The sequence below is a fragment of the Monodelphis domestica genome, chromosome 2, assembly GCF_027887165.1.
Source record: "Monodelphis domestica isolate mMonDom1 chromosome 2, mMonDom1.pri, whole genome shotgun sequence".
Taxonomy (NCBI): domain Eukaryota; kingdom Metazoa; phylum Chordata; class Mammalia; order Didelphimorphia; family Didelphidae; genus Monodelphis; species Monodelphis domestica.
The window spans coordinates 254,226,075-254,250,575 of record NC_077228.1 but is presented as its reverse complement, the minus strand read 5'-3'; the positions used below and the strand labels follow the sequence as shown (position 1 = coordinate 254,250,575).

Sequence of the window (24,501 nt, the reverse complement as noted above, 5' to 3'; positions counted from 1 at the left end):
TCCAATGACACTGTTTTTTGTGGGCTTTTTTGCTGGTCCTCAAACAAAACATTCCAGTTCCAATTTTTATGCTTTTTTACTTGTTGTCTTTCATACTAGAATCCTCTCCCTCTTTACCTCCAGCCTACTAATTTCCTATCTTCCTTCAAGATTTAGTTCAAACACCTTCTCTAAAAGGATTTTCCTAAACCCCTTTGTTAATGGCTAACCTCTGTGATTTTTCTCCCACTTTCAATATATGTGCTTGTATATAAATAGTTGTTTTCGTACTGTCTCTCCCATTAGAGCAAAAGCTTCCTGAGAACAGGGACAAGCTTTTGCCTTTCTTTGTATCCCTAAAGTATTCCTAGCACAGTGTCTGACATGTAGTAGATAATTAATAAAAGCTTATTGACTGACATCAAGCATCACAAAATGTATCATAAGTATCATTATTTTTGTTATGATTATTATTTTTTCACTTAAGTAATATTTACATAATAAGTAGGCATTCTTGAGTTTTTAAGGTTATACTAGTGGAGCCTAAACTCTGCCAAATATTATCAAACTGGAAATACTTCAAGTATGAAGGTTGTTTGTCTATTGCCCAGGGCAAAGAGTTTCTTCATATGGAAGATCTCTATACCAATAAAAATACAGGTTCAGTTCTTATCTTTTTCAAGAAACTGAGATTCTGAAAGGTTAAACATCTTGCTCATATTGTTATAGCATCTGTAGTATGGAAAGTAGCTAAAATAAGATTTTAACCCAGTTCTACCGTAATTATCACTTTACCTATTACATTATGCTATCTCTAAGAAAGTCATCACGAGGCTGGATACAGGGTGATTTTTTTTTAAACTATAGCAACCTTTTTTTGTCTTTATAATAGAGGAAGACTTTATTTTATTGGTCTATTTTCATGAAATCCTCATGAAATACATTATAAGGAGTCTATTGGCTCTTTGGCTTCCATGTAGGCATGATTCTTGAAATGTACAAATGATAAGAAACAATAATTGATGGAAATATCTTTAGGCAAGAATTGTGGAGAATATTCATTAAAGAACTAATTTGTTTACATATGGTATGGGATTAAAATTCCTACTATTTTATTAGGAGCTCAGGAGGAACATATCATGAACTAATGAAAATGTATCTGGGTTAGTAGTTGGAGAGAATGTTCATGAAAAGCACAATAGATTATAGACAAAATGTTCCATATCCAGAAAGCTTCCCTGCCCACCTCCCAGGCAACCACATAGTCTATTCTCAGTCAGTGGGCTCCCCTAGTTTTTTCAAACCAATTTCTGACTTTTCCCACCTCTTTCTTGTACTGAGAAAGCATTAAGACATTGTCACTCACCTGCTTATCATATTAAAAATATGCTGTAACCCCCTCATTGTTTTAAGAAAATTGCCATAAAAATAAAATAAAATAAAATAAAATAAAGAAAAAGTAAAATTGCCATCACTAGATTAGGAGGGAAAACGTTTTCCATCAAAATTCCAACCCAAATCATGGTAAAGCTTCTACCTACAGCTATACAACATCTGAACCCCAGTACCAAATGGGACCTCTTTGCCAAGGGTATAGTAGAAGTTTACAAAGTTGCAGTTTCTTCTCTGGAAAGGCAAAAAAATTATTTACAGAGGTGTATATAGGCCCAGTATGGTGAATGAGTTCATGCCAACAGTTGTAGCTCTCTCCATCTGTCTACTGACCAACCTCTTGAAGCCCTTGGGAAAAGTGGGGAAGATATCAAGGTTCAGAGCTTGCCATAATCATCAGCCAAAGTGGCCAATTTCCATCAAATGAAACATTTAAAATACACTTGTTACTAAAGATCTAGAGCCATAACCTCTGAATCCTGGTGCTTGGGCTATTATGATCTAGGAATCAAATCTCCCTCTATCCATACCCTGACAGTGCCTGTCTGGGGAAGGAGAAAGCAGTGGGAAAATATGGAGAAGAGGTAGGGAGAAACTATTAAACAGTTTCCCATTTGAAGTAAACACCAGTGGTACGACAAGTCTATAGTAAGAACAGAAAAGTGGTACCAGGTCATAATCTCTATCCTGTATTCCATAGGGCTAAAGAGACAAGGAAAACTTGCCCCTTTCCTCATATCCTAGAAGCCACAAACCAGTTCTGGTTCCAATTAGTGAAAGAATGTCAAATAAAATTGAGTCTCTTGACGTTTTTTTTTTTTAGCCCTTACGTTCTGTCTCAGAATTAATCCTAAATATTGGCTATGAGGCAGAATAGCAGTAAGGGCTAGACAATTTGAGTTAAGCAACTTGCCCAAAGTCACACAGCTAGGAGATATCTGAGGCCAGAATGAACACAGGACTTTCCATATCCAGGTCTTGGTCTCTATCTATTGATTTTAAAATAGAAGTCACACCATACAGGTTGGCAACAGTCATGTCCCTGGAGTCTTATAAGAATCTTTGCAAAATCCATGAAAGCTGATTTTCCAGTGAGACTGTAAAGAGATAATCCCTTTGGCTCAAAGTTGGGGCTTCCTATCCCTTGTGTTGCTGGGGACTACTCTAGTATGCCCAGATTGAATAATCCTTCAACCAAGAAGGATACTGCTGTTGAATAGGCAAAAAATACATTATTTTATTGGTTCATTTATGAAAAATAGCAAAAATTCTTATGAAAATCATCATAAGCAGTCAATTTACAACTTTGGGTTTCTGGTTGATCTAGTTTCTGGTTGGTCTAGCATCTTTTCACACACAGAGGGTTCACATTACTATGTGTGAAACATATTTATTGCTAAAAGTTTAGGCCTTGACCCTTGTATCGCATGGCCCAAGCCAAAGAGAGAAAAGGAAACAACAGTACACACACTACTTCCATTAAAGCATCCATGTTAGTAATATTGAGAGAATGGAGAGATGTCTGAGAATTGCAAAGGGCAGCTAAGGGAGTGAAGGGCAGAGGTCCTAGGCCCTGGTCCTAGGCACAGTGATGAGAGGGTGGGCTATGGCCATAATGGAAAGATGGGCCTTGACTCATCTTGAAATGAAATGAAATTTTTCTTTTAAATCCTTTTCTTCTAAAAGACTCTGAAGAATCCATGCAACTTTAAGTTCTAGTGGAGACAGTGAAGGAACACATGTCCCTCTTCAACTCCCTCCCTCTGGTTACCAGTCTGCTCTAGGAGGTCCAGCAGACCATTAGCCTAACTCTAGTCCTACTGCTATCCAGCTTCCACTTGACCTTCTTGAATGGCAGAACAGCAACTCCACCATAGCAACTTTTAAAGAATATCTTTCCAGAGGGATGTAAATCTGCATTTTTGATAGGAATAGCCATAAGAACAAAAATCCGAGGATAAGGACTTGAAGGAGCATCAAAGTAAGTGCATAAAAATGGAACCTCAAGGTGGCATAATGAAAAAACACTGTATTTCAAATTAAACCAATTCTAATTGAACTCTGACTCAGCTATTTACCATCAATGGAACATTTTACCCAATTTAATTTTATTCAACACTACTAACATTGATTAAGATCCTGCTGTGTACAAAGAACTACATTAGGTATTGCAGTTACAAAAACAGAAAGCAAATAGCTCCTGCCTTCAAAGAGCTTACATTCTGTAAGGGGAAACTACTCTATACAAATAAAAGAAAATTCAAGAAGAGAAAGAATGTAAAAAATGAATTTGAGGAAGCCCTAAGGTCCTGAATGGTACCCAAGATGTATCTTGAAGGGATTCTATGATATCTACACTAAGATATGCTTATCCTAAAAGTTTTTCTTTTATTTTTAGCAAATATAAATTTTGAAGCACTATGGATGCTTTAAACTAAAACAGCACTAAAAATGTGTTATTGTTGTTATCATCACCAAATCACTTTGTACTCCTTTTTACTCTTTCAATTGCCATGTTTCCATAATTGTCATACCTTTTCCCCTATCCTCCACAATACACATTCATCCAGTCCCATCATCCACATAGTAGCTAGGAAGTCACTTAACTATTCTGGGCCTGATTTTTTTTGTTGTTGTTATAATTAGAATCAAGTACGAACTCTCTCTGAAACTCACTAACATCCAGAGAAGGCATTCCATTACTACTTTATGACAAATAAATTCTGTTTGATTCCTTTCCCCACCTTAAAGGTACAAGAAAAATGAAAGTATATGATTTTTTATTTTTATTAATCACAATAATAATGGTTTACAATTACACATTGGCGTATAGTTTATAAGAACCTTTTGATTTGAGATTATGAAAACAACTATTTTTTTCTTTTATTTATTTATTTTATTTGATCATTTCCAAGCATTATTCATTAAAGACATAGATCATTTTCTTTTCCTCCCCCCCAACCCCCATAGCCGACGCGTAAATCCACTGGGCATTACATGTTTTCTTGATTTGAACCCATTGCTATGTTGATAATATTTGCATTAGAGTGTTCATTTAGAGTCTCTCCTCTGTCATGTCCCCTCAACCGCTGTATTTAGGCAGTTGCTTTTCCTCGGTGTTTCTACTCCCATAGTTTATCCTTTGCTTATGAATAGTGTTTTTTTTTTCTCCTAAATCCCTGCAAATTGTTCAGGGACATTACACCGCCACTAATGGAGAAGTCCATTACGTTCGATTATACCACAGTGTATTAGTCTCTTTGTACAATGTTATCCTGGTTCTGCTCCTTTCACTCTGCATCACTTCCTGGAGGTTGTTCCAGTCTCCATGGAACTCCTCCACTTTTATTATTCCTTTTAGCACAATAGTATTCCATCACCAACATATACCACAATTTGCTCAGCCATTCCCCAATTGATGGGCATCCCCTCGTTTTCCAGTTTTTGGCCACCACAAAGAGCGCAGCTATGAATATTTTTGTACAAGTCTTTTTGTCCATTATCTCTTTGGGGTACAGACCCAGCAGTGCTATGGCTGGATCAAAGGGTAGATATTCTTTTGTCACCCTTTGGGCATAGTTCCAAATTGCCCTCCAGAATGGTTGGATCAGTTCACAACTCCACCAGCAATGAATTAATATCCCTACTTTGCCATATCACCTCCAGCATTCATTACTTTCCTTTGCTGTTATGTTAGCCAATCTGCTAGGTGTGAGGTGATACCTCAGAGTTGTTTTTATTTGTATCTCTCTGATTATAAGAGATTTGGAACACTTCTTCATGTGCTTATTAATAGTTTTGATTTCTTTATCTGAGAACTGCCTATCCATGTCCCTTGCCCATTTATCAATTGGAGAATGGCTTGATTTTTTGTACAGTTGATTTAGCTCTTTATAAATTTGAGTAATTAAACCTTTGTCAGAGGTTTCTATGAAGATTTTTCCCCAGTTTGTTGTTTCCCTTCTGATTTTAGTTACATTGGTTTTGTTTGTGCAAAAGCTTTTTAATTTGATGTAGTCAAAATTATTTAATTTACATTTTGTGATTCTTTCTATGTCTTGCTTGGTTTTAAAGTCTTTCCCCTCCCAAAGGTCTGACATGTATACTATTCTGTGTTTACCCAATTTACTTATGGTTTCCTTCTTTATGTTTAAGTCACTCACCCATTTTGAATTTATCTTGGTGTAGGGTGTGAAGTGTTGATCTATTCCTAGTCTCTCCCACACTGTCTTCCAATTTTCCCAACAGTTTTTATTGAATAGTGGATTTTTGTCCCAAAAGCTGGGATCTTTGGGTTTATCTTATACTGTCTTGCTGAGGTCGCTTTCCCCCAGTCTATTCCACTGATCTTCCTTTCTGTTTCTTAGCCAGTACCAAATTGTTTTGATGACGGTCAGGGACTGCAAGGCCCCCATCATATGTGTTTTTTTTTTTCATTATTTCCCTGGATATCCTTGATCTTTTGTTCTTCCAAATGAACTTTGTTATGGTTTTTTCTAAATCAGTGAAGAAGTATTTTGGTAGTTCAATGGGTATGGCATTAAATAGATAAATAAGTTTGGGTAGGATGGTCAATTTTATTATATTGGCTTGTCCTATCCATGAGCAGTTAATGTTTTTCCAATTGCTCAAGTCTAGTTTTAGTTGTGTGGAGAGTGTTTTATAGTTGTGTTCATATAGTTCCTGTGTTTGTCTTGGGAGATAGATTCCTAGGTATTTTATTTTGTCTAAGGTGATTTTGAATGGGATTTCTCTTTCTAGTTCTTGCTGCTGAGCTGTGTTGGAGATATATAGAAAAGCTGATGATTTATGTGGGTTTATTTTGTATCCTGCAACTTTACTAAAGTTGTTGATTATTTCAATAAGCTTTTTGGTTTACTCTCTAGAATTCTTTAAGTAGACCATCATGTCATCTGCAAAGAGTGATAACTTGGTCTCCTCCTTGCCTATTTTGATGCCTTCAATTTCTTTTTCTTCTCTAATTGCTACTGCTAGTGTTTCTAGTACAATGTCAAATCGTAGAGGTGATAATGGGCATCCTTGTTTCACTCCTGATCTTATTGGGAATGCATCTAGTTTATCCCCATTGCAGATGATATTAGCTGATGGTTTTAGATATATACTGTTTATTATTTTTAGGAATGACCCTTCTATTCCTATGCTTTCTAGTGTTTTTAATAGGAATGGGTGTTGTATTTTATCAAATGCTTTTTCTGCATCTATTGAGATAATCATGTGATTCTTATTGGTTTGTTTGTTGATGTGGTCAATTATGTGGATGGTTTTCCTAATGTTGAACCAGCCCTGCATCCCTGGTATAATACCTACTTGATCATGGTGAATGATCCTTCTGATCACTTGCTGGAGTCTTTTTGCTAGTATCCTATTTAAGATTTTTGCATCTATATCCATTAGGGAGATTGGTCTATAGTTTTCTTTCTCTGTTTTTGACCTGCCTGGTTTTGGAATCAGTACCTTATTTGTGTCGTAAAAGGAGTTTGGTAGAACTCCCTCTTTGCTTATTATGTCAAATAGTTTGTATAGTATTGGGATTAACTGTTCTCTGAATGTTTGATAGAATTCACTGGTGAATCCTTCAGGCCCTGGGGATTTTTTCTTAGGAAGTTCTTTGATGGCTTCTTGGATTTCATATTCTGATATGGGATTATTTAAGAATTCTATTTCCTCTTCTGTTAGTCTAGGCAGTTTGTATTTTTGTATATATTCATCCATATCCCCTAAATTGGTGTATTAATTGCCATATAATTGGGCAAAGTAATTTCTAATGATTGCCTTAATTTCCTCTTCATCAGAGGTACTGTCCCCCTTTTCATCTTTAATGCTGTTAATTTGCTTTTCTTCCTTCCTTTTTTTAATTAGATTGACCAGTACTTGGCTATTTTGTTTGTTTTTTCAAAGTACCAGCTTCTTGTCTTATTTATTAAATCAATAGTTCTATCACTTTCGATTTTATTAATTTCTCCCTTAATTTTTAGGATTTCTAGTTTGGTTTTCAGCTGGGGGGTTTTAATTTGATCGCTTTCGAGTTTTTTCATTTGCATTTCCAATTGATTGATCTCTGCTCTCCCTAGTTTGTTAACATAAGCATTCAGGGATATGAATTTACCTCTGATTACCACTTTGGCTACATCCCAAAAGGTTTGAAAGTATGTCTTGCCATTGTCATTTTCCTCAATGAAATTATTAATTGTTTCTATGATTTCTTCTTTAACTAAACGATTTTGGAGTATCATATTATTTAATTTCCAATTGGTTTTAGATTTGGTTTTCCATGTACCATTACTAATCATTATTTTTATTGCCTTGTGATCTGAGAAGGCTGCATTCATTATTTCTGCTTTTCTGCATTTGTGTGCTATGTTTCTGTGACCTAATGTATGGTCAATTTTTGTGAATGTGCCATGTGGTGCTTAGAAGAAGGTGTATTCCTTTTTATCCCTATTTATTTTTCTCCATATGTCTATTAATTCTAACTTTTCTAAGACTTCATTCACTTCTTTCACCTCTTTCTTATTCATTTTTTTGGTTTGATTTATCTAAATTTGATAATGGTTGGTTTAAGTCTCCCACTAATATGGTTTTACTGTCTATTTCTTCCTTCAGTTCTCCTAGTTTCTCCATTAGAAATTTGGGTGCTATATTATTTGGTGCATACATGTTGATTAATGATATTTCCTCATTGTCTAAAGTCCCTTTTAACAAAATATAGTTACCTTCCCTATCCCTTTTGATCAGGTCTATTTTTGCTTTGGCTTTATCAGATATCATGATTACCACTCCTGCCTTCTTTCTGTCAGTTGAGGCCCAGAAGGTCTTACTCCATCCTTTAATTCTGACCTTGTGGGTATCAACCCGCCTCATGTGTGTTTCTTGAAGACAACATATGGTAGGGTTTTGGATCCTAATCCATTCTGCTATTCATCTACGTTTTATGGGTGAGTTCATCCCATTCACGTTCAAAGTTATCATTGTCATTTGTGTACTCCCTGGCATTTTGATATTAAAACAACTATTTTTATCCTTATTTTTCAGAAAGGAAATCTAGGTTGAGAGATGTTGAATAACTTGTCAACATCATCACCTAGGTAGGTGACAGGCCTCTGACCATTGTTCTTTCCCCTGCAGCTAATAAATTTAGAAGTCTTTGCCACTACTACCACCCCAAGTCCAATTTTGGTAGCCAATCAGTCATAGTAAACTTTATAAGTTTCTTTATAAGTAAATTATTCCAGAATTCCTAGTAGTACAGAGAGGTTTTTCTTTGAATTTCTACAAATTAATCTTATTTTTCTCTTTTTGACAACATGCTTTCTAGTGCCAAGAAGTGGCCTGAATTCTCCCATAACCCATATATCCATCAAATCTTTAGAGGACTTCTCTATGAAGGTTTATATTTGCCCAGCTTTCTATCCCAAATTGAGGGATGAGAAACATGTCTAACCATCTATTAGAACTCTAACTAAGCATCTTGGTACCAGGGAAAAGTCAATTTATTGGGCAGGAGTGGTATCACAGAGGCACAGATGATAGTGTGCTTCATTCTACATGACTAGGTTCAGTCACAATAGAAGATAGGGTGACATATCCCAGAGTACTGTCTTAGCCCCCATATGTGACCAGTAACCCAGAGAGGAAGCAAAAGAGTGGGGAGGTGGAGAGACATGGCAGTGGTAAAAGCTGCACTTCAGGCTCTTCAGGTGGCAAGCTGGCTGCAAACATGACACTGCACAACTTCAAGAAGATCATGGTGATCCCAACAGAGACCTGTGAGGCCATCTCATCTATTTTGCTCATTTTGTCAGACTTGATAGACATCAGTTAAAGTCTTCCTTTATATTACTTCCTTATATTTACTTCCTTAATATTACTAAATTCACCATATTAGATAATTTTGCATGAAGAAACTAAAATATACTGAACAGAATTATCCTGATAGACTTACCCAGGTTTTAGTAAAATTCTCCAGATTGAGCAATATGCCCCTATTTTATGTTGATGTGATGAATTTTTATTTATGACAAGGATCATTGCAAATTGACCTTAGGCCAATTTGATATTGCCAAAAATCTAGTGAAGAATATAGCCAAACATTAAGTACACCTTATAAAAAAAAAACAGCTCCAATGTGTAGCTCTAGGCTATATGTATATGATTATCAAAGACAGAAATGGAGTCTGAGTATCTGGAAAAAGTGAGTCAGCATTTATCCCATTTACCAACTACTGATCCAAATATCTGGATACTGCTTCTGTGTGGGTATCCAATTGCTGGAAAATCCAGTTTCATCAATAAGGTGAGAAAAGCATACATGGACATGTAGCTTTATGCCTTTGTAACCAAATTATTGTTTGTACAGCACATGCATTATAGATATTTTCATTGGCAGATATGTGATACTCCAGGGATTCTCGATCACCCTCTGGAACATAAGAGCTCTATTAAAATAGAGGCTGTAATGAAGGCTCACCTTCATGCTGCTCTGCTATATGTCATAGATATGCCTGAACCATGTGGGCATGGTCTTTAATTATTAAGCTGCTTTTTGCTAATAAGTCTCTTATAGTTGTAGCAATCAAATGCAATATGAATAACTGAACTTCCAAAAGGAGACCAGAAAATATTTGTAGGTATGGAGGCTAAAGGACTTTCTATTATAGAGACAAGCACCTTAGCTGAAGAAAATGTTACATATCATTTATGTTATTGTCCTTCTATATAGTTAATTTATTAAGTATGACCATTAATGCAAAATGTTTTGCATATGAAAATTTGGTTTGTATAAAATATTTTTGTCATAAATAATCAAATGTAGTTATTCCAGGGAAGAAAGAGTTGAATGGATAACATATTTTTGAACTAAGCAGTCTTTTGGTTGCTCTTAAATAAAATGGTTAAAACAGAGACTTGTGATAGACTATTTAAATTTTTTAATATTTCAGTTTTCCTCAGTTACATGTAAAAACAAATTTTTAATTTTTTAAAAATTTTCAACCAAATTCTCTCCCTCTCTTCCTTGTTTTCTCCCAGAAATAGTAAATAATACAAAACAGTTTGTTTTTTTTTTAAAAAAGCACTTACCTTCCATCTTGGAATCAATACTGTGTACAGGGAAAAAGGGGTATGTGACTTGCACAGGGTCACACATCAGAGGCTAAATTTGAATCCAGGATCTCTAGCCTGACTCTCAACCCACTGAGACATCTGGCTGTGCCCTGATATGGATTTTACATGTATAATAATGTAAAATATTTTTCCATATTGATCATTTTGTGGAAGAGAATTTGAACAAAAAATCAAGTAAGAAATAAAGTGAAATATGGCATGTTTTGGTCTGCTTTCAGATGCTATCAGTTCTTTCTCTGTAGGAGGAAGGCATTTTTCATCATGAGTCCTTGAGGATGGTCTTAGGTCACTGTATTGCTGAGAAGAGGTAAGTGATTCACAGTTATTTTTATGACACACTTTTGACTCACCAAGTTTATACCAAAATGAAAGGAAGCAAAGTTAATGAAGTGCTCAATAGATTGCATTTAGTTGTATAGAGCAAAGCAAAAGAGATGATAAGGAGAAGCCGCTATTCAGCCCTGAGTGTATAATATACAAAAGGAGAATGGAAATTAATGTACTCAAAAATAAAAGGGTCTGAGATCTTGAGCTGGAAATGAGAGATGATTACATTTTGGATCTTCAGAAATATTTAATCTAGTGAATTCATCTGAAAAGCATGCTAAAATATAAAAAATCAGGGAAGGTTATTATATGACTGATTATATTGACCCACACATTGAGGAAAAATTGAAAGAGTTAGAGAAGGAGGATGAACTAATAAGACAAGCTGCTAGAGAAAATGACAGTGAATCATAAACTAAAGATGAGGAAATGATAGGAAGCCACTGGTTGGCAAAACAAATTCATGAGAAAAAGAAATTAGAAATTCTGCAGTACAAAAAAAATCAGAACTCAATGTTTTGTACTGCTAAAAAGATTCAGTGGAAAACTGAAAAATAAGATGCACAGACTTGGTGTTGACATGAATGATAAAGATAATAACCAGTATGCCAATCAGGCAAGATGATCTTGAAATATTACTAGGAAATATAAACGTGAAGAGTCTCTTCTTTCTACTTCTAAAAGCCAAGTCTCAGTTGCTCATGCACACCCTGAATATTTCTGATCTGGGAGATGACAAAATGGTGAAGAAAGCTAAAATCATTATGAAAGGAATTCAAAAGAAGATAAATCATTTGGGGATAAAGGGGGAAGCTGATAATCATGTGCTTGATATAAAACTGAAGCATTTTCACCAAAAGAAATCTAATACAAAAGACAGAAGATAAAAATACCCTATTGAATTTAAACTCATGTACTGTCATCTGTTTTCTTACTAAGTGTGACACTATACAGCTAGTGACTTGATTTGGAAACTGAGGAGCAATTCAAGTAGCTATGCAGATAGACTGAATAGACAATAGCATAAATATAATGAATCTCTTACTATTTCTTAGGAGTACTGCTTCTATTGATTCTGGTGATTTTCAATAGAAAAAAATTCCTAATTACTTGTTCTGGAAGTTGAATGTTAATGTTTCTCTTTCAAGGTAAAATATCCCTTTCTGGTGGACTCAAGAATATTCCCTGAGTCCTGTAGACCCCAATAATTTTAGTTATATGGAAAGGCATATAATCTATAAGGAAAGTACTTAGGAAAGGATTTTCTTAAAATGTGGTTTCAGAGATTTTATACATCATTTGTACAATTATCTTTCTCTATAGTTAACCTAATAAGTATGATCATTAATGAAACATGTTTTTTTTTGCTTTTGAAAATTTGTTTTTTTTAATATTTTGTTATAAATAATCAAATGCAGTTATTCCATGAAAAGAGAGTTGAATGAATAACATATTTTTCAACCAAACAATTTTGATTGCTCTTATATAAAGTTGGAGATATTTTTTAATCTAAAAAAAGTCAGATCCTATGCAAAGGGGCATGACTTAAGCATGTTGTCATGCAACACGAAGAACTTTCAAGAACCTCAGGGAATAGGCACAGCAAGTCAGATACTTTAGGAAGTCAGGATTTCCCAGACCTATTTCCCTGCCCCAATTATGGTTCTGTCATCTAAATTTGTATACCACTTTTCAGTTCACTTTCACTCACTATGGCAATTCAAAGTTTTACAAATAATTTTCCTCAGCATAACCCCATAAGGGCATATATTTCAAATATTATAATGATGTATGAATTACTGAAAACAAAGTAAAATAATTTAAAATATTGAAATAAAATATATCTTTAACTTCTTTAAAAAATTTTAATATACATTTCTTCCTTTTGCTATAATTACTAGTTTTGTTATGATGTGGCATGGAGTTAACAAGATTTTAACACATTAATTTTCATCATTATGACATATATCATGTTGGATATCAACATACCTTTGAATAAAGTCCATTTTTCCAACTTTAGTTTTAATAGTCCTTAAGTTTTCAATTGAGCTCATATAATGTCACTCACAGACTATGAAAGTATCTTGATAAATATCTTAACCTTTCAAGACCTGTGGCATGGATGAAAGGCTATTCCATAGCCATGAATTTCAATAACTCTGGATCAATTCTGTTTTCAGTATATCAATATATTTGTCACATCATTTGCTTAATGAGGACATGACTTCCAGGTCTTTTGAAATGAAAAATTCCCCGTTTTTGAGAGCAGATGTTCTTTAGTTTGCAGAGATTGTCCAAACTTACAAGCCCTCAAGGACTTCTAACAATTGTCTTGGCATACCTTTGAATGATAAAGTGAATTTCATTAATAACAGTTACCTTTTTCCAATTGTGCTAACTCCAAACTTTGCTCATGGAAAGAATTTTTTTCTTCATTATAATGCTTAGCAGCTATTTACTGCTTGCTTTACTGATCTTCTTCCTGTTCTTCCAAATTCAAGAACATTGTATCACACTGTTGAGGAATCAAAACAGTGTCCAGATTCCTCTGAAGGTCTTTGCTTATTTTCTGAGGATTAATTTTGCAACAATTAGTCATTTCTCATTTTTGTCCTTTTTTTACCTCATTTTTCTTTGTGCTTCAGTATTACTGATCCTGACCATTGTAGATCTGAATAATCCTTGAAATGTATATGTTCCCCACACCAACAACTGATTCAATATTATAATAGTCCTTTAAATCTAATCTTGCACATTTCTTTAAAGTAACATTCTTTAAAACCATAGGAAAAAAAGAACAGCAGAAGAGAACTATTAAATACATATTTATGGCACAAAATCCAACACACTTGACAAAGAATTAACTAAAAGTGAGAAGTGAGCTCAATCTGATTTTATATGATCAAGGCCAGACGTTATGAGTCAGCTTAGTGTTAGCAAAAGAAGGCACATGTGACCATCACTAACATAAAATGAAGTCATATCAAAATAATTCCTTAGAACATTAGTAATTCTTACACTTTGGGGTTATTCTTATTTTACAAAAGAGACCAATGAAGTTAAAAGGACTGAAAATTTTTTTCATAGTTTGGGCAGCAAGAGAATAGAAGAGTTGTGGCTTGAAACTAGGTCTCTGTTGAAGCCAAATTTTATGTTCTTTCTACTGAATAATGTCTTTCTCATCAGGTAAATTTTATTAATCTCCTTCCCCCACATATTTACATTAACAGAAACATGATACATACTCTGGACTGATTTACTTTTTTTAAACTAAGTCAGACACCAAAAATACTATGTATATTCTTACACAAAACTAGGAATTTCTTTAAAGATTGAATTCTTTAGAGTCAGGTCTGATTAATGATACATTCCTAATTAGTCAGCTATCTAGGCTACAGGATAGCAGATATAGACATTTATTGCATATTTTAATTTGAATGAAATAACCAAATTTATTCTATGAAGGAAGGGAGGAAGAAAAGAAAAGAGAGAGGAAGGACAGAGAGAAGAAGGAAGAAAAGGAAAAGGGAAGGGAAGAGGGAAGAAAAAGAGGGAGGGAAGAAAGGAGGAAGAAAGAAAAGAAGGGAGGAAAAGAAGGAAGAAGAGAAGAAGGGAGGGAGAGGAAAGGAGGGAAAGAAGGAAGGAAGAAGTAAGGAAAAGAGGAAGAAGGAAGAAGGAGGAAGAAAAGGAAAGAAGGAAGGAAAAATGCAAGTAATTAACTTTTTTCTTAACCTTTCAGGTGTGTAATTCAGGATCATAGTTCTATGTAAATCTAAAGTTTTTTACATACTGTTTTAATATTACATTTGCCTATGTACCTTTCTACGGATGTGAGACTCAACTTTATGTATTTTTAATATAAGTATTAATGGAGTCCCTCTGTCTGATTCTTGATTCAGATGTAAGGGAACAAGGGAATCAGAAAGGAGCCAGTATTGATAAAGTGCCCACTATGTGTAAGACACATATGCTAAGCATTTTTTACAAATACCTCATTTGATCCTCACAACCCTGTGAGGCAGGAGCTATGAAATCTCCATTTTTATAGATGAGGAAACCAAAGTAAACAGGTTAAGTGACTTGCCCAGTCATATAGCTAGTAAATGTCTAAGGCTGGATTTGAAGACTTAAAGTCAAGTCTTCCTGACTAGGTCCAGATCTCCAACCACTGTTCCTTCTAGCTTCCCTATTTGTAGCTGTATGGTTAGAATTCATCTCCAGTTACCCTGGGTATCCTTTTGCACCTTCCTAGTACTCTCTTCATGGCATTAGTCACATCCTTGTTCCTCAGGCTATAAATAAGAGGGTTAATCATGGGTGTGAGGATGGTGTAGAAGGCAGAGAAAATTTTATCTTTGACTGGAGTGTGGTATAACTGGGGCAGCATATAGGTATATAAAGCTGCCCCATAGAATAAGGTCACCACTATTATGTGTGAAGAGCAAGTGGCTAGGGCTTTCTTTCTCCCTTCTGGTGAGTTCATTTGATGCACAGTGATGAGGATCTTGGTATAAGAGATGATAACAACAGAAAAGGGGATTAGCAACATCATGACACAGCAAATGTACATCACCATCTCATAAATAGCTTTGTCACCACATGCTAACCTCAGCATAGTGGGTGCCTCACAGAAAAAGTGATTGATCTTGTTGGAGGCACAGAATGGTAAGCTCATTGTAATGGGAGTGAGAAGGAAACTATCCAAAGAGCCCCCAAACCAAGAGCTGGCTAATATTATGAGACAGATCTGTCTACTCATGAGAACAGAGTAATGTAGAGGATGACAGATGGCTACATAGCGGTCATAGGCCATGAGACCAAGCAGGAAAAACTCAGCTCCCACAAATGTTTGGTAGAGAAAATATTGAGCTGTACAAGCCACAAAAGAGATAGTCTCCTGAGCTGAAAAGTAGCTCACCAGCATCTTTGGGACAATGGTGGAGATATATATGATGTCAATGAAAGAGAGATGACTGAGTAGAAAGTACATTGGTGTTTGGAGCTGAGTATCTGTGTTGATCAAGAAAATCATGGCCCCATTAGCTATCAAGGCAATGAAGAAGATGATGAAGATGATAATATAAATGAATCCAGAAGCCACATTGTGACTAAAGAACCCCATGAGGAAGAAGTTAATAGGGTTGGTTCTGTTGTCTCCATCCATTACTGTTATGACAGGCCCTTGGGGCATCCAAAGAAGAATCAACATCAGGAGGAGAAAGTATGGACAGGAACTCTCACCCACCTAACCCAAGCCTGAAAAAAAATTAAGTTAATGACATAGTGTTTGAAATACAAAAATCAGGTAAATTTCATGCATTCAAACACATATACACATGTGTGTGTATATATATACATATGTCATATATAATCTCATAGGTCATATATATACATGTCTGCAATTATATGTAATTTAAAAAGATTATATATGCATATATATGTAAAATCTTATTTCCTTCTTTCTTCTCATCCTAATGAAATTCTGAAGCTTCCTATTGAGCACAAACAAAAGTAGACATTTGCTAAGTAGGTATTTCATTTTATTACCCAAATAGTTCACTTATATTGATGAAATTAAATCAATATCCAGTATTAATTTCATTTGGGTTATATAATATTCACACATAAATATATATAGAAACATATATGTTTCTCAAACAACTAATTAAAACAGTATACAGTCAATTAAGTGGATCAGTTTGATAATTCAGACAAATCAGTAGAACAGGTAGCCCTGTTTAGAAACAGCTGAAGTTCATGTACCTAAACTAGAACATAATTGTAAATTATACTAGCTTGGCCTTATTCATAGTAGACAATAAATCTCATGCCTGAAAGAGACCATGATAGAACCATAGTGGGGCCATGAGTCTCAATTGTTAATAAAGATTAAATTATTATTATTTTTATATGTTATAATTACATATTATAATAATGGTAACTATATATTATTATCATCAGTTATCATGATCTAGTAATTTCTGCTTAATCTAAATATTTGAATTTTAATTTTAGTAATCAATAATTCACTTTTTAATTGATCTGACAAGGAAGAGGGTATTTATGTGTGACAAGATATTATGGGAAAAGAGTTAAACTATGTATTCATGGGATATTTATGAAATAGAAAATTAATTCTAAGATTGATATTATGCCCAATTTTCTAAACAATGAATTGGAAACTGAAATATTGTATAGCTACTGAATTAAGTCTTCTGAAAATTTAATGGAGATTTCCTTTCCTTTTATGATGATGAAGGCCGTGATCAGCATTTTCAGTCCTATGTCATAAAAAGTATTGTTATGCTCTGCAGAGCTTAAATGAATAATGAGTTTCTATTTATTAAAAGAAGAGGAGATTTTGTTTCTTTTTCATAATTTCACATTCAACCCCTCCTCAGAGGCAGAGTTCATATATACTATTTCTTATGTAGTCTCAATCTAGGGCATTGTGGATATTTAGTCAGTCATTATGTGTGTGTAATAATGATTCCTTTCTACCAAATATCTTAAATCAAGTTTGAATTTAAAATCTCATAAGTATGGATAGTCAAGTAGAAATCTCATTCTGATATCTATAATGTAGTTCTAATTTTCTGGAAGAAAGCAGGGAATGGACAGAATGGCAGCAGCAGACTTCTATAAAGTAAATATGTTCTGGGTCCACCTAATAATAGTAGACTTGTGAGATCATTGAGTCTAATCTCTTTGTTTCATAACTGAGAAAAAAAATACCAAGAGAAGTTAGATGTCTTGCTCAAGGCCTCATCTAATCATCACTGATTGTAGAATTAGCACTAGAACTTAAGTATCTGACATTCCACCCTAGTACTTTCTTGCCAGTATATCACATTTATTTTGCTCAGAACATATCTCAAAACTAAACAAACATATAAACAACGTCATAAAATCCTCACTTAAATGTACTAATCCTTGAGTTCTATAGTCACAGCCCCCAATATTCTAGTATTGTCACATAGTCAGAAATGGATCAACCTTCTCACTCACAATATTCCCAGTCAATATTATAGTTAGGCAACTAGAGTTGCCGTACAGAGATACATTTTAAGTTACTTATATTGTATATTAAGATAATGGCAAAGGAGATAAAATGAAGAAAGTTTTCAAACTTCTAGACATAAAATCCAGGAAACCCTTACCTACTTGTAAGTTAGAACTATATATTGCTACTTTTTTTTTTTTTTGAGATATAGGCATAGTCAAAGACCTAGGAAGGCACTAACCCAAAATCAGTTCTCCTCTTAACTTCTCTAGTCACATCAATGGTATCACCATGATTCCAAGCACATGTTTCACAATTTTGGCATTATCTTCAACTCTTTACTCTTAGTCACCTCATTATTGTCAATTGTCATTTTTGTTTCTCATATCCTTACCTTTCTGTTCTTGTGATCACAACCTTAATTCAAGCCCTTATTATCTCTCACTTGAACTATTGCAACAGCCTCCTATTTAGTCTCTCTGCCTCAGATCTCTTCCCCTCACTAATCCAACACAGTTGCCAAAATGATTTTCCTTAAATTTCTGACAACTTTCAATAAACTCCAGGGACTCCTTACCTCAAGGATTAAATAAAAACTTGATTGGCTTTCAAATTCCTTTATATCCTTATTTTAATCTAGATTTCTAGCTTTATTATTCTCTTATTTTCACTGATTCTAGAATGGTCTAGAAAAGCAATTCTCAATGTTTTTTGGAATTGGGCTCCTTTTATGCTCTTAAAAATTGAGAACATTCCTTCCCCCTTCCCCCACAAGAGCTTCTGTTTAGGTTTTAGGTTATTGAGACCATTTTTCATTAGCTCCCTCTTCTCCCTCCTTCCTCATCTTCTGTCATGCAGATGCCTTCTGCTACTGTCTCCTTCACTCCTTTCTCACCAGAAGAGACATTCCTTACCAAAGCTAATCCCTCTATCTATTCAAGGGATCTCATTTCATTCCATCTCCTTCTCCAACACAATGATCCCTCTCTCTCTGTCAATCCTTTTTTTAACTTATTTTCAATCTCTCCCTCTCTACTGACTCATTTCCTACTGCCTACAAACATTTCCATTTCTCCCCTATCCTAAAAAACTTCACTGTTACTCTATATTCCTTAAAGGCCATCTACAGTTGTTACTTTCTCTCTTCTCCCTCTCTTCTCAACCCTTTACAATCTGGCTTCCACCATTATCATTCCCTAAAAACTGCAATGTTACTAATGATATCCTAATTACCAAATCTGATAGACTTTTCTTAATATTTATTCTCCTTGACATTTCCATAGCTTCTGACACTGTTGATCATTCTCTTCTACTTGATACTCTGTTCTTTCTAGGTATTGAGACTACTCTCTCCTGGTTTTCTTCTTACCGATATGACAGCTCCTTTTCTTTCTCCTTTGTTGAGACCTCCCCCAGTATGTCCTTCTTGGTTCTGTCCAGGGGCATCTTCTCTTTTCCCTCTATAGTTCTTCACGTGATGGTTTCACTGACTCTCATGCTATCATCTTAATTCTAATTCTCAAATCTACCTTTCCTACAACAATCTCTCATGACCTCCATTTTCAAAACTCCAACTGCCTTTCAGTGACTTTCAATGTGAATAGTCTTTAGAAACAAAGTAGTAGAGTTACTAATAGTAGAGAATTTGAGACAATTTTCAAGTTTTTCCAGGCAACTAATTTCACCTTTTTTTAAGCTTATTTTTTCCCTTTGAGTTGACAATGTCATTTGTTCCTCATTTCAAACTGCTCTTCAATTTATTGTGTCCATAACAAATCAGATATATAGAAGTTCAGAAACACTAAAATTTCTGCTCTAGAACATGCCCTGGGTGAGAAGAGTCAGTGATCAACCCATATCACCTCTTGGAGAATTCCTTGTCTGGATCATTTCTTCAAATTCAGTGAGGTAAATTTTCCTTACTTGTAGTAAATTTTACTTTATGATAGCTCATTCTCCCTGCTTGGAGTCAAGAGAAGGAGGAGGGATATTTAATCGTGTAATTTTTCACTATGAGAATGGTGAATAAGATCCTAGGGATAGAAAGGATCTTAAAGAACAATAATACAATCCTCTTTTTATGTAGAAAGAAACCTAGGACCCAGAAAGAAGGCAGCAGCTTGCCTAATGTTTTGTTGGTAGTAAGTAATATATAATTAGAATTAGAATCCAGTTTTCCTAGTTTCTACTCTAATTTCCTTTTCTCTACACTTTGTCACTTCTTTCTACTACAACATGTCTGCAGACCAGAAGAACCCAAACTTTCAAAAGAAATCATAGATGAGAGATTTGGGTTCCCATCCTCCATGCTTATCTCCTTTAAATAAGAGAATCATTTTTGTGTTAATTTCTATTTTAACATTCATTTTTTATTGTGAGCTCCAAATTCTCTACCCCCTTCTAGTTCCTTCTCTATGTGTTATTCACAAGACAAACAGTATGATACCCATTCTAATGTAAAGTCCTGAAAATGTACTTAATAGGAGAGTAATTGAAAGTTTCTCCATTTTATCAATTAAAAGAGTGACTTTTGCCCATAAAAAAAAACAGAAAAAGACTGTCTTCTATAATGTCAAAAAATTAACCAATTCAAGTATAAAAAAGCAACTAATTTTGTGATGGGAAGAAGTAGGTATTACATAGTTTGGTTGTTTCCTTTCTAAACAAGTTAGTTATATTCTCAATGAATAATTTTAGTACTATGAACTAGACAGAAAATAGTTACCTGTTAAACTTCACACAATTCAAGGATGTGTTGTATATCACTTTAAAATGAGTTATTTCAGATCATGGAATTTGAGAGGATGCTTCTTTCGGACTTTGATGTGAAGAGTCACTGGTATGAACTCCCAATGGCTAAGTGGGAAAAAAAATAATTCAGGGAGGGTTTGGGGCAATTTCATGCTAGGAAAAAAAAAACTATTATAGCTAAATTTCACATGATGCAAGAACCTAGAACAGGACTCAAGATAGCAACTAGCAATCTTAAATAGATCAGGGGAAAGATGGAGTGTTGAGTGGAACTCAGCAGTTTATGACTGTGGACCAATGAAATATTAGGGCAAAGGAGAGAGAAAAAGTAGATTTGTTTTACATAAACTAAAGTAGTAAGTTTTAAACACAATTCCATACAGGAAAGGATTGCATCTTATCTGAATGTTGATTTTCCTCCTCTGGCACTACTTTTCCAATATTAGGTAGTCATCTAATATAAAATTTGTAGAAATGAACTGAATATCAGAAAAGAAATAAGGATTTTGCAAAGAAAAGGAAATATGAGGAAAAGGAGGAAGAGGAAAAAGTTTTAAAGGATTACAGATAGACAAAGTACTTGAAGAGACCCTAGAGGTCATTGAATCCTACCTTTTCATTTTACAGATGAGAAAAATTAGGGGCCAGATAGATTAAGATATTTGCACTAAAAAAAAAAAAAAACCTAGAATTAGAACTCAAGTCTTTTAGTGCCAGAAGTTATTTTTTCATTACAACATATATTTGGCATATCATTTCCCCAGCATACCGAAATCAACTATATATAGTTGAATATATGTGTGTACACATATATGTGCATGTATATATAATATATATGCTTAACATATAATAGAAAGCTTGTTAAAAAAGAAAAAAAATGGGCATTTAAATGAAATTTGTCCTAAAGGTATAGTTAATCAGAACATTCTCTTATTGTTCTAAATATAAGGCACTTCCTGACTGATCACTGTCCTATCCCAGACTTATTCTGCCTTGACCCTCTGCTCAGAATCAGTAGAAGTGGGAAATAAAGTTCTCTAATTTCCTGTCATCGTGGTTTTTGGGCACCTGGTCCAGAAGTTTTTAGGAAAGATAAGGATGAATGAGTCTTTTGAGACCTCCAAGCTTTCAGGCCCAATTCCCACATGCAAAAGTGAGAGGGAGGAAGGGAGAGAAGGAAGCAATTAAGGAGAGAAAGAATAAAGGAAGGAATGAACAAAGGCATAAAGGAATGAAGGATGAATGAAGGAAGAAAAGAATGAAGTAAGTCTCCAATATATACCTGTTGCAACCCTGAGTTACTCATGTTAGTTCAGTGCCTCAGGCAACTCCCTAAGATAATGAATTGTGGAGAATATGCCATTTTGTACTGGTAGAAGGAGTTCCTACACAGGTCAGTTTTTTTAGAAACCCAAGATTTAATTTTGTAAAGAATTTACAAATAGCCAATCCTACATGCTGAAATACTAACAAATGGTTTTAAATAAAAAGTAGACTATGAACAAACATATAAAAATACAACAGAGCATTAATAATAAAAGATACAAATTACAAACTGATATTTTACCTAATATACATTTAATTGGCAAAAATGATAGAAGGTAAGAAAGTTTTTGTAGAGTTATATGGAAAGCCATATCGATAAATTATAGTTGGAGCTTTGAATTGGTCCATCAATTTTGAACTATAATCTAAAATTATGTGAAAAATGTTCATTCTCTTATGATCCAGCAATCCTAAAACTGAAAATGAACCCATTTAGGTCAAGGACCAAGGTTCCAATAATTTTCATGATGGGGAAAAAAAAAACTAGAAAAAAGTGGCAGTTGTTCTAAGTAATTTCCTAAATGAGTGAAATATAGTCCACAACTACTGGTCTCAAAATCAAAACATTTTTAACCTGAAAGGATGATGCAGAATTTGCCTTAAATTTGCCTTAAAGAACCCCAGGTCTTCTTTATGTCCTAGTGGGATGTCAGAAAAAAGAATTTTAATGGAAGCTAAATTTAGGGTATAATGTAGATAATTCTTCCTCACATTACTACAAAAAACAAGTTCTATTATTTAATAAGGTATTTCTTTTCCTTTTACTATTCCATATTGTTTAAACAATTCCATTCTGTGTCTATGGAACATTCAGTGAAGTGCCATTTTCAGAAGTCTTTATGTAATACCTAATATAGTTACTACAGGAGTGTTAGTAACTTATATGTCAAACTTAGAATTATATAATTCTAGAGTTAGAAAATACCTTAATCTATTCCAATTCCTCTATTTTGTGCTTGCAACACTGAGGCAACACTGATGGAAGAACTTGCTCTAGGTCATGTAGATAGTGAAATCTTTTGAATTCAGGTTCAAAATTCTTTCTTATTGTACATTGTCATGTCCATATGTCTATGTTTGCAGTAAAGGAAAAGTACACCACAATATCTTTTAAGAGTCCAATGTTAAAATATGATTTAAATCTGTTAAGACAAAATGAATTTAACATATTAGAAGAGAAGATTTCAGTCCAATTTATTTATTGGCCAAAAAAATACTTCAGTGGCCTGAGGGAAACCAGATGCCATATGAAGATTATGTCAGTCTTCTCCTCATTACATAGTCCCAGTCCTCAAGCATTCTTCCAGTGCTCTTATTTTCCAGACCTTTCATAATTTCTATTTCTTTACTTTAATTTCTTTATTCATAATAAATGGAATTTTAATATTCACTGCAGAAGATTGCAATTAGTATCAAAAATATTGCATGCACACTGCTATCCAGAGTATAAGCCAATAACAACCCCACTTAAGAAAAGCCAAACATCTTTTTTAAGACATGATTCATTCACTTACCTCAGTGATTCAAGGAAGAGGAATGATATAGAATGAAAACCTTCTCTAAGTAAAAATTGCCTCAGAATAGAGAATATTATTTTAAGATAAAAATGTACTGACTGGGGTGAGCAAAAAAAGAAAGCACTAGGATTAGGGACAGAAACACATAAGATCTGTCACTTCCATGTGTATAAAACAGGATTAATAATTGCTGCTTTGCCTACTCTAAGAGTTGTTGAGAACACACAATGTTCATCTTAAAGTTATATATACATTAATATGCATATACATACACATTGAGTGTATGAATATGCACATGTGCATTAATGTTAAAATGCAATAATGTGTAAAAAAGCACTTCTCAAGCATAATTCACTATAAAATACAATTTTTTAAGGTTTTTGGCCTACAATTATAATTTCATTAGGACAGGCAACTAGTACAAAAATTCCTTCTAACCAAGTAAATTTTAAACATATCTGTAACTTATCAAGGGATTTGCAAAGACCCACAGATAGTATATGCCAAGGCAATATTTGAACCCAGGTTTCCTGACTCCAAAGTCAGCCTTGTACCCAAAGTAATTATAATTAATAAATACTATTTTTGAAGTATTCAAATACATATTTCTGAAACAGAAACTCTTAATTTTGGTGTAAAAACTGAGTACTACCTAGTAATGAGAGTGTTAGTAATATATATATATATATATATGTATATGTATATATTATGTAACTAGTATCTTTTAAAAATTAAAGTTTAACTTAATACTTAAGTAATTTCATATTCAAATCATCCAAAGTAATGATTTGAGAGAACTTTCAAAATGAAGAGATGAAAAAGTAAAATTGAAAGGGAGAGATTGTTAATATTTCTGGAGGAAAATTTTATCAATCTTCCAAGAGTTGAGCAAAAGACATTGCACTATCCTAATCCAAGAGAAAATAGAAAATATTATACACTGGGTCTTATAACAAGGAGGGAACTGGAGTTACAAATTATCCTACCTTGTGTAATCTGTGAAGAACTTTTTTCTGCAGACTCCTATCATTCCATTAATGGGACTGGAATTTAACTGTTTAA

General features: G+C 34.1%; 1 protein-coding gene and 1 pseudogene across 1 annotated transcript; one reads left to right on the top strand and one right to left on the bottom strand.

The window, feature by feature from the left end:
- The first annotated feature begins 9,109 nt into the window (after positions 1–9,109).
- On the top strand, positions 9,110–11,729 carry LOC100618674 (GTP-binding protein 4-like; annotated as a pseudogene).
- A 3,317-nt stretch (positions 11,730–15,046) lies between these two features.
- On the bottom strand, positions 15,047–16,006 carry LOC100617148 (olfactory receptor 2T6-like). The gene has a single exon (XM_016429570.2). It carries the CDS (start codon positions 16,004–16,006, stop codon positions 15,047–15,049), a length of 960 nt encoding a protein of 319 aa, XP_016285056.2.
- Positions 16,007–24,501: the final 8,495 nt, after the last annotated feature.

Bases quoted from the DNA above. Each gene is read 5' to 3' on its own strand.
- LOC100617148 (XM_016429570.2), bottom strand. From the start codon at position 16,006: ATGGATGGAGACAACAGAACCAACCCTATTAACTTCTTCCTCATGGGG.